Raw genomic sequence first — 18,073 nt, forward strand, 5'->3', positions numbered from 1 at the left:
TTAATATAACTCTCTCTCTCTCTCTCTCTGTGTGTGTGTGTGTGTGTGTGTGTGTGTGTGTGTGTGTGTGTGTGTGTGTGTGTGTGTGTGTGTGTGTGTGTGTGTGTGTGTGTGTGTGTGTGTGTGTGTGTGTGTGTGTGTGTGTGTGTGTGTGTGTGTGTGTGTGTGTGTGTGTGTGTGCGCGCGCATGCGTGCGTGTGTTACAAAGCACTTCAACAACCATTGATCGCTATCAATGCGACGTAGCACAACGGGAGTTCACTTTAGTATAATGTGCACCAAGGTAAGCAAAGGTGGCTAGTACCAAGCCTTCACGCTACACTCATATTGACTCTGATATGCTCTCTTGGGGAAACTTTGTTTTTGAAACATGCCGTGAGCTTATTTTGAGCACTTGGCGGCTCCTACAGCGACATTGCTTCCATTAACAAAATAGGTTTAGAAAATTTTCCTCCTAATTTTCTTTTATCCAATCTCATTGTCAAATGCCACTCCTTGGCCAACATTCATGTTCCATTATTGCCTACCAAGCCGAACCACCTCCTCCAGGGCTTGATTCGAGAGTAGTTTAAAACACCACCTTTAACTTGCTCTGGGCCTTTCCATAGCTTCAAGTAGAGAATCTCCTACTTGCACGCTCACCTACTATCCAAGACCTATCACTTCCTCAAAGCATAATGCCCCTTGGCTCTTTTGGCAGGCCAAGCTTGCATATCCAAACATGTCCAGTTTGAAGTTTCCAAATGATATTTCTATCTTTAACAGTGTTAGTCTTTCTTCAATCATGACCTACCAACAAACCAGAAGTTTTCATATACCACCATGGTCTTGCCAGGCCATGGTAAAAGGATCAAGAAGAAAAGAGTGAGGTACAAAAAGCAGACAATCAAGCCTTAATAGTTGATTTCTTGCTCTAGCCAGCCCAAAGCCTAAACTGTCACTCGTACCTGATAAAAAGTTTGCGGCATTAGGACCATGGCCGATGACTATCAAGTCTTAAAAGTTGATTGTTTGCTCTAGCCAGCCCAAACACTACGCACTCACTCTTGCCTGACAAAAGTCTATGGTACTGAGACCACAACCGATGACCATCTTATCTTTCTCTTTTAATCGTCATACACTTACGCCCATTTCTTGATAACCGTCCCTCCTCTTATTGTTACTGTTGGCCTTCTATGAACCTTTAGAGACTCTCTTTCTTTCTTTCTAGAGCACCTTAAATCAATTTTTCCTAACAAAAGTTGAATGTACTTGATATAAATCTATCCAGTGGCTACTGTGATGCACTCATAAAAAAAATTATATATCCAGTCCCCTTCCCTAAATTTCGATTCTCTTCCCCTCCCTCCCCCCTAATTTAGTTCCTGTTTCCCTTTGAGCTCAGGACTACTACAAATAGAACATCATGTTGCGAGCAGTCCTCAACTAGAACTGGTTAGAATTCACACACAATCGAGTCATCTTTTAAAAACCTTGTGGCCTCAAAAAACATTGAGAATAACTGAAAGCACCACATACCTCTAACAAGTCATCCAGCAGACTATTTCTGAATTCACTCTCCAAAAATTTACTTGAAATAATGGCTGGTTTTTGCTCTAGTTCACCTACATCGCCTTCCAAAGCTATGGAGGGACTGACCCCTGCAAGGTCTGTGGTATCTTCAATGCTTATATCCCACTGGATCTCAGATGGTCCTGTATCAAACTGCTCATTATTGTCAATGTCCCATTGTATTCCAGACGCCACAACGTCAGAGTCACCAACAACTCTAGTATCCCAGTCAATACCCCCTTGCAGTGAACCTGAGTAAGAGTCATCCTTACTAGCAGTGACAGGCTCAGCACCTACACCAGCAGGTCGCTCCACATTTTCCTCAACTTGTAAAGGTTGCTCAGAGTCTGCAACTACTCCAATATCCCAATCAATGTTTGCACTATTTTCATTTGTAAATTTTACATTTTCTGACGTCGTAGTCATATCTGGAACCATTGTAGAAGCAGGTAAACAAGATTCGTCAACTCCACCACACATGTTTTCTCCATTGACAGGACTTGAATGCTCATCTTGAAGCTTTCTCAAACTGGGAACAACAGCATCACACTTATCCTGTTCAAACAACTCAAGGATGATGAGATCGATAGTGTTATGTTAGAAACACAATTTTCCTCACCAGAAAACTCAAGAAGAAGGAACTCGGATTAAGAATTCCGATGCTTACACTCTCCTTGTATGCATAAGAAACGAAATCCTGATAACAGTTCACTGTCTGACTCATAAGTTTATTGCAAAGAACTTCTTCAACCTCTGTGAACAGACAGGGTAAATTATTTGTTGTTGCAATAAGCTCCGCTTTGACATTAGTTCCCTTCAGTCGAATAAAATTCAAATCACCATAGTCGGGAATATGATGCAAAAACAAGCTGAAAAAAAACCTAACTCACTTTTATTCCTAACTCTTGACAAGCATGTTGGTACTTGATTGCTGCTGCAGCTGCACTACGCTTATATTCACTTTCTTTTCGTTCAACGTCTGCTAGCTGCTGCTGGAACTTTGTTATCTGTTTTTTAAAGTATGGTCTGCAGAGTAAGCATGACAAAACCGAATTGAGACGAGACAGAGAAACAACGCAAGTAAAAGAGGTGACCTTGAGAGTGAATGATTTTGTACATTTCATAATTAACAGTTTGAATCATAACTTGAGCACTCTCGCCAAGAAAGAGGTGATCTTTTTCATAAGCTCGTACTATTGTATCCCAATCACCCTGCAAGCACGTACAGTTACATGAATTTGTATTATATTCTACCACAACTACTCCACAGGAACGTAGAAAACAAGTACCGCAATGCCGGAAAGCCTCCCAAACAATGTTCTGGCTTCTGGCCTGGCAGCAGTCAGAACATCCAGTATATGCTTTGCTTCCAAATATCCAATATCTGAACAGAAGCTAAATGGGTGACTACAGTAACTCCAGACAATATAACAATATGAAGACTTTCAAGTGGGTTTTGATATGCAGCACCATTAATGACAACAGAAGCTCATTATCAACCCAAACCTGCAAAGCTAAGAAGCAAGTTGTTCTTGACAGTTGGTAATGATATATCAAAAGAGGCTACATTCACACAAGCATGGTGCATGCACATTTGGCATCCCTCTGAGTTTAGCTTAATACTGAGAATAATTGAGCAACAAGGCGAGTAAAGCATGGAACTCTTGGGAGCAATTGTGGACCATTGGGTTTTCTCTGGTGGACACGCTAGCTGCTGCTGACGCTCTTCCTCGCCATCACTATCTCCTACAGCCCGCCCCCATCCCCTCCTTGTGCTGCTATCAGCAGCCCGCCGCCCCCATCCCCTCCTTGCACTGCTATCAGCATCCCGCCGCCCCCCTCTCCCGCCTAGCGCTGCCTGCAGCAACCCGCCAGCCCCCTCGCCCGCCTCGTGCTCTTCTCACCCTGCTCACCCGTCCCTTCTCCCTCTTCTCGTCGCCAATCTCCCTACTCACCCGTGCCACTCACAGCCTGCTCACCCCTCCACACACACCCCTCCCCCCCCCCCAAACGCTTCCTGGGCAGCTCCCCTAAGCTCGTCTTCCGTGGTATCTCCTAGCGGCTTGGTTTCGCTCCTGTCGCTTCACCTCGGATTCATTGACGCCCTCAACTCACCTTCTCAGCAGCAAACACAGATGGAGGATTCTGCTCCGCCACAGAGGGACTCGACGGAAGCCCCCTCGCCCGACCCCGCGGAACCCACCATCCGACTTGCTCTCTCGCCGACAGAGAAAGCAAGCCTAGAGGCAAAGGTGGCGTGCCTTCAGGCCACCTCTGTTCTATGCAAGATCATCGGCACCCGACCTAGCCGAGGGGAGATGCACGATGTTGGGTTAAAGGCCCAAATGGCCCCCTTTGTGTATAGTTTTAAAGGTTATTAACCTTTGGCCAAGTTCACATTGAACTTGGCCACTAACTTTAAATTGGTTCTATACTTTTAATAAAGGGAATGTGTGAGCCAATTTGCTCACTCTATCTATTCCCCTCAACTATCGAGTAGCGCTCCCTCCCTCTGCTATCTTCGTTCCCTAGCGCCCCCTTCTCAGCAGGCACTCGCCCCTCTCCAAGGTACACACCCTGCACATCTTCGCATGCTCTTTCACTTGCACACACCGCTTCGCGCTCATCAACTGGTATCATAGCCAAATTAGGGTTTTCTCCCAAACCTGCAAACGCTGATTTTCAGCCAAGGAGGTCAACTTTCACGCGAGATTTTGCAATTTCATCGCCGAAGGACTCGTCCCCGGACACTAGAGAGCTCCCAACAAGCCAAATTGACCTAAAACAGGCTGAAATTAGGTCAAAATCAGCAAATTACAGGTTATGACAGCAAAATACAGGTTTTGCAGATCATGTATTAAAGTGTGGGAACATCTTTGCTAGGTCCCCACTACCCGAAAACACTAAAATTGCCGAAAAACAAGTCCCAAAACAGGTGTTTTCACAAAATTCCATATTTACACAAGTTTTTGCAAGTGTTTTTATGATGCGACTACATTGGTGAAAGTGCAAATTGATGCAATCTACGCACATTTGACAAGTTTTGGCTATGTATGACCATTTGTGGCTCATTTTTGTGCAATTTGATGCTACAAATTGGGACTTTTGCTCATACATGCTTCTAAAGGTTGTGCAATAGCCTTCCGTATGTTTTGTGAAGCTAAAAACAACTAAAATTGTTGTTTTTGAGCACAAATTCACTCGCTGAAATTTCTTGCGCATAAATTTCAGAAATTGTTTCTTGTGCCTAAATCGACCTATTTTGCCTCAAATTGCTCCTGTGACCATTTGGAGCTGTAGTGCACACCTCTGTGAGGCTATACTTCCGTTTCTGTGCATTTTGCCCAAAAATTCAGCATATTAGCCCTCTTATTCATGCAACTATGGCCTCATCTTCTTCGGATGTGAAGAATCTCTTCGAGATTAGGAGGTTCGATGGAACAAGTTTCGACCTTTGGAAAAACAGGATCCAGGGAATCCTATTTCTTAAGGATTGTGAAGGGGCACTTGAACAGGTAAAGCCACAGAATATGACGGATGAAGCATGGGTTAGCCTGAACAGGAAGGCTGTTACATACATTAAAATGGCCATGACCGATGAGACAGTCATTGATGTGAAAGGTTTCACAAGTGCTTTTGATGTGTGGGAGAAGTTAAAGGAAATGTATGAGAATACAACGCCTATCAACCAAGTACATTTGACGCGAAAACTTGTTGGCATGCAACTAGATGAGTCCAAGAGCGCTACAGAGCACTTGTCGTTGTTCGCAGGTACTTTGTCGCAGTTGCAGGATTCAGGCTTGCCTCCTTTTGATGATAAGCTGAAAGCTATCTTCTTGCTTATGACCTTACCTGAGTCATGGGAAACATTGGTGGTTTCATTGTCCAATAACCCCAATTTGACCTTTGATGGTGTTAGGGGTTCTATCTTGAATGAAGAAATCGGGAGGAAAGCAAGTGGAGAGGGAGGCAGCTCTGCCAACATGGTTAGAGGTAGGACAGAGAAGAAGAATGTCTATGCACAAAGGAGTAAGAGTAAGAGTAAGGAAAGGGGAAATGCCAGCAAAGGCAAGGGTGATGTGACTTGCTATCAGTGTGGCAGGAAAGGTCACAAGAAACCCGATTGCAGGTACTATAAAGCCGAGTTAGATCGGACAAAGAATGGCGGAGACAAAAAGAAAGAGAAGAAGGAAGTCAAGACAGATGCACAGGATAGCTCAAAGGACAAAGAGAAGGCCAATGTGGCTTCTAGTGTTGTGATTGAGGAGCTGTCAGATGTAGAGGACATCTTGTGTGCCACTTCGTCAGATGATGATGCTTATGACCTTGATGCCTCTCTTAATGTTCATTCACAGGACATGCAGATCACCAAGAGTGATCTTATTGATGCTTTGTTGACTGTCAATGATGCATTATCCCGGACTTGGATAGTTGATTCCGGTGCTTCATTTCATGTGACTCCTATCAAGGAGTGTTTCTCTACTTTTGATGCACGCAAGCATGGCCATGTATACCTTGGAAACAATCATACATGTTCCATTGAGAGTATTGGCACTGTGCATCTCTCCATAGATGGCACAAATGAGCTTGTTTTGCATGATGTTAGATATGTGCCGGGAATCAAGAAGAGTCTGCTTTCTGTTGGTCAGATGGACATGCATGGTTACAACATCTGTCTGAGAGAGGATCATGGAAAATGACTAAAGGCTCAAGGTTGATTGTAAAGGTCACAAAGAAAGGGACACTTTACTGCATGCATGGAAAGGCCGTGTTTGGCAAGTTTATTGCATTGGCTGAAATTAACTCTCACATGGAGTTATGGCACAAGAGGCTTGGCCATATGAGCCAAAAGGGCCTTTCTAAGCTTTGTACTTTGAACAAGCTTGATGCTAAAGGCACAAAGCTTGACTTTTGTAATGAATGTCAATATGGCAAGCAAGTAAAGCGTTCTTATTACTCCGGTGTCTCTCATAAATCTGGTGTCCTTGATCTTGTACATTCTGATGTATGTAGCATGTCTACTAAGTCTATGGGAGGTGCATGCTATTTTGTCTCCTTTGTTGATGATCATTCTAAGAAAATTTGGGTTTATTTGCTTAAGTCTAAGGATGAAGCCTTTGCTGCGTTTAAGAAATTTCATGCATTTGTGACCACCCAAACAGGTAGAAAACTAAAATGCTTGCGTACAGACAATGGGGGGGAGTTCACAAGTGCTGAATTTAACAAATTTTGTGAAAATTTGGGCATTAAGAGGGAGCTTACTGTGCCATACAGCCCCTCTTCTAATGGTGTGGCTGAAAGATTCAATAGGACACTTTGTGAGAGGGTGAGATGCATGCTGTCCACAACTAATCTCTCTCATGGATTTTGGGGAGAAGCTTTGAAAATTGCAGTCCATATATGCAATCGATCGCCTCACATGTCTTTGAAAGGTGACATCCCTGAAGAGGTTTGGTCTGGCAAGCCTGCTTCATATGATCACTTACGCATTTTTGGTTGCGAGGCTTTGTTAGACCCGAGTTGAGGAGTAAACTAGATACCAAGTCCATTAAAGGCCTTTTCATGGGATATGGTGAAGAAGGCGAAATGGGTTACAGGATTTGGTTACCTCAGCTCAAAAGGGTTATACGCAACCGAGATGTTGTTTTTAATGAGGCAAGGCTGCTTCAAAACAATTGTGCCTCAAAGCATGACCATAAAAGGGTCAAATTTCAGCATGACCAGCCACCTGTTAGGCCTATTTTTGACCCTCAGGATGCACCACATATGGCTGAAAATTTAGATGATCCAGTGGTGTTTGAGCCAGAAGATGTTGGGCAGCAAATTGAGGCTCCTGAAGGGCATTTGCAGCCACGAAACAATGCTGAAAATGGTGCTGAAAATGATGTACAGCAGCCCATTGTTGATGATTTTATCATGCCACCTGATGTAAATCCATTGCCGGATAATGTGGATCATTGGGTGAGGCGGTCTACTCGTCAAAGACGGCCTGTGAGCAGATATGATCCCTCTTTGCATTACATTATGTTGACAGATGAGGGAGAGCCTCTTACATATAAAGAGGCAAAGACATGTGAGCACGACGACAAGTGGGAGCTTGCTATGCAGGAAGAGATTAAAGCTTTGCATGCTAATCATACTTGGGATTTGGTGGAATTGCCCAAAGGAAGGAAGGCTATTCCTAACAAATGGGTGTATAAAATCAAGACAGTTGATGGAAAACCCAAGAATAAGGCAAGGCTAGTTACAAAGAGATATGTTCAAACCAAGGGCATAACTTTCAGGAAGTGTTCTCTCCTGTAGTGAAGATGACCACTTTGCGTGTATTGTTTGCCATAGTGGCTGCTCTTGATTTGGAAATGGACCAAATGGATGTACATACCGCTTTCTTGCATGGTGATGTGGAGAAAGAGCTTTACATGAAGCAACCCGAGGGTTTTGTTATTCCTAGCAAGGAACATTTGGTATGTATGCTCAATAGAAGCTTGTATGGGCTGAGACAATCATGTAGACAATGGTACAAGAAGTTTGACCGCTTCATGCTCAAACATGGTTACAAAAGAAGCCATGCAGACCATTGTTTGTAACCAAACGTGATGAGAATGGCAGCCCTATTATTCTTGTGCTCTATGTGGATGATATGTTGATAGTTGCAAAGAAAAGAAGCACTATTGATGCTCTTAAAGGGCAGCTGAAATCTGCATTTTCAATGAAAGATCTTGGGGCAGCCGAACATATGCTTGGAGTGCGTGTTACACGGCAAAGGGACCAACACATATTGTATTTGTCGCAAGAGAAAAGTACATTGAAAAGGTGCTGGACAGATTTAACATGGCTGAAGCAAAGCCCCTTGGCGTGCCATTACAGCCATATGTCAAGATGATTGCCCCAAGTCAAAGGAAGAAGCCAATGACATGCAAAGTGTGCCTTACGCTTCAGCTTGTGGTTCACTTATGTATGCTATGGTTGCTACTAGGCCTGACATAGCCCATGCAGTGGGAGTTGTGAGCCGGTTTATGGCTAATCCAGGCAGATTGCATTGGGATGCAGTGAAGTCCATTATGAGGTACTTGAAAGGGACTAAAAACAAATGCCTCTGCTATGGTAAAGGACCATTGGAGTTGAAGGGATTTTGTGACTTTGACATGGCTGGTGATGTGGATACACGGAAATCCACAAGTGGCTATGTGTTTACTCTTGCAGGAGGTGCTGTTTCATGGTGTTCTAGATTGCAAAAGATCGTTGCATTAGCTACGACAGAGGCTGAATACATTTCAGCCATTGAGGCTTCCAAAGAAGCCATTTGGTTAGCACGTCTATGCAGTGAGTTTGGTTTGCCTGACAAGGCACCTATGCTTGGTTGTGATAGCCAGAGTGCCATATGTCTGGCAAAGAATGCCATGTTTCATACACGCACAAAGCATATTGATGTGCGGTATCACTTCATTCGAGAAGTGCTTGAGGATGGCCTTATTACATTGGTTAAGGTCCATACATCACAAAATCCAGCAGATGCTCTCACTAAGTGCTTATCCAAAGCACAACATCAGCTATGCATACAGATGGTGGGAGTCACGTAGCTTAAAGGCGCCCTTTATGCCTTTAAGTGGGAGGTTGTTGGTTTAAAGGCCCAAATGGCCCCCTTTGTGTATAGTTTTAAAGGTTATTAACCTTTGGCCAAGTTCACATTGAGCTTGGCCACTAACTTTAAATTGGTCCTATACTTTTAATAAAGGGAATGTGTGGGCCAATTTGCTCACTCTAATTATTCCCCTCAACTATCGAGTAGCGCTCCCTCTCTCTGCTATCTTCGTTCCCTAGCGCCCCCTTCTCAGCAGGCACTCGCCCCTCTCCAAGGTACACACCCTACACATCTCCGCATGCGCTTTCACTTGCACACACTGCTTCACGCTCATCACGCGATCTCCTCCAGGCCCGCCTTTTAGCAGAGGTGGGCAAGATCATCAATGTTTAGCTTCTCGGATGTGGCTACTACCAGATAGAGTTTGAGACCCTCGAGATGGCGTCCAAGGTCATAGCGATGAGCCCCCTAGCCATACGAGAAGTTTAAGCTCATTTTCGACAATGACGCCATGGTTTCGACCCAGCTACCGATGTTCTAGTCGAGGAGGCAGACCTTCCTATCTCAGTCTGCTTCGCCGGCCTGAGGAGAGAGTACCAGCTCCTGTCCAAGATTGGCTCAGAGATTGGGACTATCCTGAAGACACCTCGCACGGCAACCTCTATACTTGCCAAGGCAACTGGCATACCCACAGTTAGCATTCTAGTTCGGGACACTGACACCCTCCCGAAGGTCATTCTACTACCTGGGGTGAGTGGTGGTTGGCTCCACCAAAGTGTGGAGTATTCGGGCCTCCGGAATCAGTGTTGCATTTGTCGACAAATGGGCCATCTCGCGAAGGCCTATCCATGGAGGAAGCCCCAAGCTTCACCTCAGACTCAACCACAGCCTCCTAAGGTTGGCCAGCATTAGTAGATAGAGACACGGGGTGCTCAGGGAGATTCAACATCCGAGCCTAGGGCCTAGGCAGGGAGGGCAGGTAGCAAGTCCGTGGTCGGCATCGACAGGGACCACCACGGCAGCCTGGCCCTCCAGGTGGTCGCCATGCTCCACGCCATCAGCAGTGGGTTCCCACAAGAAACCGTTTCGATCCTCTTCAGCAGGACGAGGCCCCAACTCCACCCTCCACCTCAACCTCGCCACTAACAGCCCCTCCTCCCCTCGAGTCTTCCTCCGTCCCCCCCGCCTCCATCCTCTTCCCCACCTCCCCCCATCCATCCCCCTCCCCTCCATCCTCACCCACTAGCCCCCTTGCTTTCCCATCCCCTCCCGCTCCTCCCCACAGCCGGCCCATGGGGCAAGACCTTCCTCGGCTGCTAGGAAATCTCTTGGCAGCGCATTTTCCACGAGTCGCCTAGCTAGAGAGGGTCAGCCTTTCTTGCAAACCCCCCTTCTGGTGCAGACGTCTCCCTTTGCAACAGTTCCTCGTGGACTGACGAGCTTCGACATCCGTTGTAGGTGGGACTTCTTTGCCTACATCTTCACACGATTTCTCGACGATCCTTCACCAGACTTTGAGGCGGCTTGTTTCAGAGTTCATGTATTGTTCCTTACAGCTAGAGGGATAGCCTTGGACAGGGCAGTTGGCTTCTCTTTTCCCTTATGTGGCAGGGACCAGTCTGAGTGGACTCTAGACTCAGTGATGGATTGGCTGCAAGCCCACGCCCTCGAGTTCTCTCACCACACGGGAGACTTGGGGGTACAAATCTGGTATAGACTTTGTGGCCGTTCGCCAAGTTCTTAGTGACACCTCCAGACACGGCAGGATGTACACACGGTACACTTCTTTGCTAACACGCAAAGCCCACCACGCTATGTATACATACATGAGGACTCCTGGATAGAGGAGGTTGCCCTACGCACGGCACACTCTTCTTGGGCCTAGGCTGGACAGTCTTTGCAGTCACATCTTATCTCAGGGACGCTCAGATGCGGATTACTCCCCATCCAAGCCAGCCTCGAAGATAGCGCGGTTAGTTGCTGTTGCAGCATTGGTTCTTTCTCTACCCCATGAGGATTGTCTCGTGGAACGTGCAGGGATTAGGTGGACCCCAGTTTCAACGCCAATGGGATCGATTGCGTCAGGAGCTTCAGCGATGCCTTGTGAGCGAAGAGATTGATCTTCTTATGCTGCAGGAGCATCATCTTTGTGAGAGCCGCAGTAGACGATGTGGTCAGCTTTTGCGTGGTCGATATGGACATTTTGGTTAACTACATTTGGACCAGGGGGTATCCAGGGAGGGGTATGTATGACTATTGCGGACTCATGGTAGCAAGCCATTGTGGGCAGAGGTATTATTGTGCCTGGCAGGGCTCAATGGATTACTATGCAGGTTCAGGGTTGCCTCATGGGCTTCCTAGACTTCTATGCCCCCAATGTGGCATGCACGTGCAGAGTTTTGGTCTCACATTGTCAAGTCTCTGCCGCATGCAAAGCAATGGTGCATTGGGGGTAACTTCAACATGCTGGAGGACCCCTTTGTGGCAGCATTCAAGCTTTGTGAGGCCCCCAGACAACTTGGCCTTCTCTTGCTCGAACCGCAAAGTAGGAGTGAATCTATCTCAGATTGATCGCTTCTACGCCAGTGACCACATTTGTGACATGGGTGGATCTGTTTGCATTTTGTCTTGGACATCTTTTTCGGACCACCGATGATCCTCACTGTGACAGACAGACAAAGGAGGGGGAGCACGATGCTACGCATCCCTGAGAGGATCTTGTTGGACTCAGAGCTAGGAGAGCGAGTGGTGGCTCTTTGGACAGAGGGCTTGGACACGCAGGACTCCCCTGCTCACGGAGCGGCCTCTGGACTTCCTAAGCTTAGTCGCTTCTTCCTCCAGGAGTCTACGGTTCGCCTGGCTGCAACGAGGGAGGAGAAGAAGCGTCTCCGACGGGGCGTTTCCTTGCAGAGGATGCAGGAGCAACACCCAGACAGTCCTTGGTTAGAGCAGCAGTTGCAGCAGGCTCGCCAGGAGCTGGCTAGCATAGAGGAGCAGCGCCATGAGTTTGCTTTCCATCGACAGGCATCTCAGTGGACCCAATTTGGGTGACAAAAAGATTGGGGCGTTCTTTGAGATAGTGGGACCTGCCATGCACACACTAGTGTCAGCCATTTGAGGATACCTGACAGGTCAATTGCTTCAGAGCCAGATGATATACGTGCAATTGCACAACTAACTTTTACCGTGACCTGTTGTTAGTAGAGCCTCAGTCAGAGCGTCAAGATGCATGCAAAGACTAGGCGTGGGCACACATGCCTCGTCTTGTGACTGAGGAGATGGGCCAAAGGCTTGAGTTGCCTCTATAGCACTCAAGCCTCTATAGCTAGAGAAGCTCCATGAGGCCCTCAGAGCACTTCTCCAAGGTAGTTGTCCAGGTGAGGATGGTTTGACTCCCAGTTTTTTCTTGGAGTACTGGGACTTGCTTGGCTCAGATCTTTGCAGCGCATTTCAATACATCTTGCACAGGAGAGATGCCTGACAACATGAGTGAGGGCTTGATCAACCTCATTTCCAAGGAGGGAGGCTCCTTGGACGAGATTCGACAGTGGCGGCCCATCACCATCCTCAACTTAGCCTACAAAATTCTAGCCAAGGCTCTAAGCTTGAGGATTCAGCCACTTCTAGAGAGCATTATACATGGGACCCATCAGGTTTTGTCAAGGAGCGCAGTATCCTTGACAGCATCTTCACTTTTTGGAAGGCGTTTGCCCTCGTGCGCCTCCAGGGTGAGGATCTGGTGATACTTCTTCTCGCTTTTGAGAAGGCTTACAACAGAGTTGACTGGGACTTCTTGGAGGGCACTTTTCGCAAGATGGGTTTCTCAGGCACTTGGATCAGAGGTGTCAACTCTCTACAGACGTACACACAATCAGGTGCTTTTGGCAAGAGGCATAGGGGACCCGTTCATGCTCATACGCTCGGTCAGACAGGGTTGCCCTCTGTAACCGGCCCGTTCAATCCAAAAAGGGCGGTAGACTTTACTTCAAACCTTGATTTAGCTTTCACCCATTATTAGTCGTCTATTCTACCTGTGCTATAATGACACAAGAGAGGGGAATGGGATACAGATGCTAGAATGCATCTGTATGCGAGTCAGACACCAGATTGGCCCCTAAATAGGCGCCCCTTTCGGTATTTCTTTATTCTTTAAAAGAGGGAATAAAAGTTGTGGTTCCCTACAAGCTGCCCTGCACAATCTGGGCTGAATTTCTTCTGTTCTAGCCCGATTTTGGCAACATAACTGTACTAGGACCCTTCACAATCAGTATCCCCACGCATTAGATGACTTTCCCGACGCATACGGACACTTTGCAAAACCTGGCGAGAATCTGCAGCATGCTGAATTCTCTGGTTTTTTGCCCCGAAAATGCGCCAGATCACTTGTACAGCGGTCCCCTCGCGTCCCCGAACCTCCTGGGGGTATCAGGGTCCGTTTAGGGCCGAAACCCTAAACCTGCAAAAATACACAGCAGGCTGTAATTCACTGTTTCGGGCTCCGTTTCGCGTGCCGGTCGCATCCATAGCAAGTCCTCGAGCTCCCACACCTGTAGGGCTACTTGCCCTTTGAATCGAACAGGATTTCGCACGTGAAACCTCTCCGAATTCACCTGTACCTGCAAGGGATTAGCCGCTAGCTAATCCAATACCTGTGCAAGAGGCTCTTGCCTCGGCAATCGCGCATGAACCCACATAACTGTACATTGGTCAAATGAAAAGCCCACTAGAGGGGCATAACCATAAAGAATAGGGGAGAGAGAGAGCAGTGAGAGGTGTGCAGGTCATGACATCCTGCACCTCACTGTACATAGAGGGTAAGCCAGCACTCCATTGAAGCTCTCCCACCTGTGACAGCACTCAAAAACGAGCTCACTGCTGAAAATCACGTTTTTGCCTTCTCTTTAAGTAGTAAACTGGCCTCAGAGTGCCAAGTGTCACTCATTTGTGCATTTTCCCGCTTTAGACCCTCGGGTCTAAAAATATCTCACCTGCAGCCTCTGTTGACTTGGCCACAGAGTAACAAAATGATCCCCATGTCAAAATGCACGTAATGATGCGAAGACATTTTGCCGTCCAAAAATAGCAGTCCCTAAAATTTAGGAGTTTCTGCCATTACATTCTTCTAGGTCATCTGGCCCTCTTTGTACACTGCAGCCACACCCAGAACTGAAATGTAGCCTATGTAGCAAAGGATTCCGCTTTGGCTGGCCAATGACCCCACTTTGGCTAACCATAGTCCTTGTCCAACCTTAGTGCTCTTTAGCCCTCAGGCCTGGACTCTCTCTGAATAGTTCCACACTGGCTATGCAATGCAGGGCAGTTAGATTTCCAGAGGGGTGTTTCCAAAAGGTAAAACGAAATTCCCCAAAGACAGAGAAAATAAACAAAAATGGAATTGCCACTGGCTGGTGACACCCTCTAGCCCCCTTCCTCTTTCTGTTCTATGCTGAGGCGATGAGCAGATTCTTGATTTCACAGCAGGTTGGCCTGCGTGGCTTAGCGCTCCCTATTTGGGGTGATATCGGATGCTGAGTTTTCCGACAACTCGGCTCTGTCCTTGGAGGGCCAGGAGGCCAACCTGCACAGGTTGTGCATCAGGCGCACTGATCAACTGGAGGAAGACAGTGGCTTTCTAGGTTGGCAGTGCTCCTATGCCTAATTGGTCGCAAGGTGAGGGCTTAAGATGGATTCCCCCAGAAACTGCAGTTCGCTACTTGGGCTGTCAAGTTGGCCTAGACTTGTCCCCTAAGCAGCAGATTGCTCCCCTCCTATTGTCCATCAGAAGAAAGTTGCTACAGTTCGACACGGCTCTCTTTGGCAAGCAGTGTTGTAGTGGCCAACCAAGTGTTGTAGGCTACTATATGGTACATTGCTTCTTGTTGGATCTTTTCGAGCTCCTACATCAACCAGTTAGAGAGGCTCATCAGGAATTCTCTTTGGTCAGGGCGCGACACCCAATTAGCCCGGACAAGAGTAGCTTGGCAAGTCATCACCCTACCATGTTCTCGGGGGGAGAGGGGATCATAGACCCAACACAACAAAGCAGAGCCCTTCTTGGGAAGTTTGTTGTTAGAGGACTCCTTCCAGGGGAGGAGCCCTGGAAGGAGTTGTTGCTTCAGCGGCTTAGAGCCCAAGTGCCTCATGCAGGAGGCCCTTGAAGACCTTCCATCAGGTGGATCTTTACAGAGATGCGAAGAGTTGGTCTGAGCAAGAGATTGGAGGATCGATTTGATGCGAGCCTGCTTCGCTCTTGGGAGCAGTTGCGATGTGGCGTGGAGCAGCACCAGCCCACTTGCACGGAGGAGCGCTTGAGGCAACCCCTTGTTTGGAACCCCATGGTTAGCACTCAGAGAGACCACTTGGTTGGTAGTAGGCCTCATGTTTCTTGGGGCTCCATGGCACAGGGTCAAGCACGCACTCTAGGCGACTGGCTTCAGTTCTCAGGTTTGCCAGAGGAGGTATAGAGCATCTAGCTACAGGGCATGAGAGGGGTGCAGAGCATGGGCCAGGACATCACAGAGGCTCTACCAGCTGAGTGGCTCACTCCTCTAGAGACAGCAGCTCCCCGATGGATGGGGGCCTTCACACCACTGGAGGTCCTCATTGCAATTTGCGCTTGCTCAGAGTCCATACCCTCCATGTTCTTCAAGATCCAAGCGGAGGGTCGACACCACAGTCTCAGTAGAGGTTCCAAAAGTTGTAGAGTGCTGTTTTCAGAGGATTCGAGTAGTAGGAATCTGTGGGAGGACTTGTGTCATCGATCTTGACCCAGCAGATCTTGAGACAGGCCATTGGAGTTACTTCTCCTGATGTGTGGCGCCAGTATGCATCGTCGTTATATACGGTTCCTGGACAGGACCCCTTCCAGATCCTACAGAGCCATGCCCACCTACTAGCACCTTCTTTACCATTGAGATGGTAAAGAGAGCCATTGACAGGATGAGGACCAACAGGGCATATGATCATGATGGTCTAGTAGAAGAGAACTTTATACATGCTAGAGATATGATGGCAGACGTTCTTGTAGTGTTGTTCAATCGTGCCATGTGTGAGGGGTTACCTGAGACTTGGAGGTTGTCTACTATTGTGCCTATCTTCAAGGCAGGTGATCCCACAGAGCCAGGGAGTTACCACACTATTATGGTTGGGCACACATTGGTACGGTTGTATGCATCAATTCTTGAGCAACAGTTGTCACAAACTGCTGACGTGTCAAAGCCTGAAGAAGGGAGCCAACTTGCAAATGCCGGCCGAGGGGCCTAAACCCTAAGAAGAACAAGTAACAGAAGAAGAAGTCCTACCAACTTATGGGAACCCCGTTCGATGGGGCCCTAAGTGACATAAAGGAAATAAAGCAGGACCCACACACACACACACAAGAAATTGCGTAGCTGCTGATGACGTGACAGATTTTCGAAAATTACGTTGGCTGATGACGTGGCAAGTTGTACGGATTTCTGCGTTTTGCGCTAGCTGATGACGTGGTAGGCTGTACGAATTTCCGTGATTTACGCTGGCAGCTTTTTGGCTTTGCTTTTGGACCATATGCTTTTGAGTTTCAAGGCTTTTCATGTAAACTGCTTTTCATCGGCCAAGGGCCTTTAAATATGTGCTAAGGGCTTTTGGACCAAATGCTTTTGAGTTTGAAGGCTTTTCATGTAAATTGCTTTTCATAGGCCAAGGGCCTTTAAATATGTGCTAAGGGCTCATTCTCTAGCATGCTTCTCGGAGAAGGTGCAGAGTCTCGAGTACCGGCTTGTACTGTGTTGATGCAATATAAAGAAATACCGAAAGGGACGCCAAGGTTTGGGGCCAATACTCTATGGGGTGGAATTCCGCCACTCCGTGTCGCGTGTCGTCTCTCTCTCTCTCTCTTTTTTTTTTTTTTTGGAAAAATCAGAGCTGTATATTACTGAGTACAATATGATCCCCAATGGATGCCAAAATAGCCTGTCACGTGGGGTGTACAAGCTAAAAGTAAAGGTGAGAGCCACTATAGTGACAACTCGGCTAGTACAATCTCATGGTAGTCTGTGTGATGAGTGGAGTAGAAACCACTAAGGGGGGGCATAATGCCATATAATCTGACCACCTGTAAGTGTGAAAAAGAGTGGAGCTCGGGCCCAACGCCGAAGAAAGGCAAATCGTCGAGCCTCGGCTGCTCTAGATGTACCTGAGGAAGAATCCCACTGCCAAATCAGGGTGTGAATGATGTCCAGCCAAATGGCAGTAAGGATATCCTCAAGGAGCTGTGGAGCCGCACTGAGAATGTGAAGACAACGAGCTCTCCAAATATTCCATAGTGTAATGCTAGTGATGACTGAAAAAACTTCATCACGTGTCTGAGGATCCCCCTGCCATGCGATCTGTGGTAACATAGCCAAAGTTCCTCGCCGATAACCAGTCGAGGTAAGCATAAGAGCTGGATCTGTGTCTGAGCCCTCATAGAAAAGATGCGGTCCGGGCATCGGCATCAACCATGAGACAGAGCCCCAAGTGAGAAATCCATCCTGAACACCTGCTCTGCTAAGTAAAAAGTAAACTGGTAGCCACACTGTATGAGAAGAGGAGCATGACCAAAGACAATGGGCTGGTGACTCATGTAGTCGTGAAGGACATCGAGTGCATAACGGATCATGACCCATAGTAGCTAGCCAAGTCCCTACTGGAAGTCCTGCATGTGCAATCATCCACATGAAAAAAGAAATACGACGAGCCGCATGTAAATCCCAGATGGCTGACCAAAACTGCTGTAGATAGGCATGGGAGAGACCTGAATGTAACCAGAAACGCATACGAGTGGGCTGCTCTGGGTGCTGTCTCATCAATGCTAATCTTCCAATTCTGACAGTGTACTCAAAAAATGATACATGTGCACCGGTGGAGTTAGAGTGAGGCCAATGCCACTCTCCTGGGTCCCAATAAAGCTGAGATAAGGCA

At 47.3% G+C, this 18,073-nt stretch overlaps 1 protein-coding gene across 5 annotated transcripts in view; it reads right to left on the reverse strand.

Moving 5' to 3' along the window:
• LOC147439238 (CDK5RAP3 protein homolog) overlaps positions 1-18,073 on the reverse strand; it is a 67,302-nt gene that overhangs the window by 31,562 nt on the left and 17,667 nt on the right. For 2 of the 5 annotated variants that reach the window (XM_086485102.1, XM_086485099.1), the window contains exons 2-6: positions 2,841-2,935; positions 2,669-2,763; positions 2,442-2,577; positions 2,171-2,365; positions 1,519-2,106 (exon numbers count right to left, since the gene is read on the reverse strand). In XM_086485102.1, the coding sequence (XP_086341228.1) occupies positions 1,519-2,106; positions 2,171-2,365; positions 2,442-2,577; positions 2,669-2,763; positions 2,841-2,935 (1,109 nt within the window). Of the gene's footprint in view, positions 1-1,518; positions 2,107-2,170; positions 2,366-2,441; positions 2,578-2,645; positions 2,764-2,840; positions 2,936-18,073 lie in introns of all 5 variants that reach the window. The other 3 variants (XM_086485100.1, XM_086485103.1, XM_086485101.1) reach the window with 3 other exon arrangements.

This window comes from Adiantum capillus-veneris, chromosome 16, assembly GCF_014529385.1.
Source record: "Adiantum capillus-veneris isolate H3 chromosome 16, ASM1452938v2, whole genome shotgun sequence".
NCBI classification, from domain to species: Eukaryota; Viridiplantae; Streptophyta; class Polypodiopsida; order Polypodiales; family Pteridaceae; genus Adiantum; species Adiantum capillus-veneris.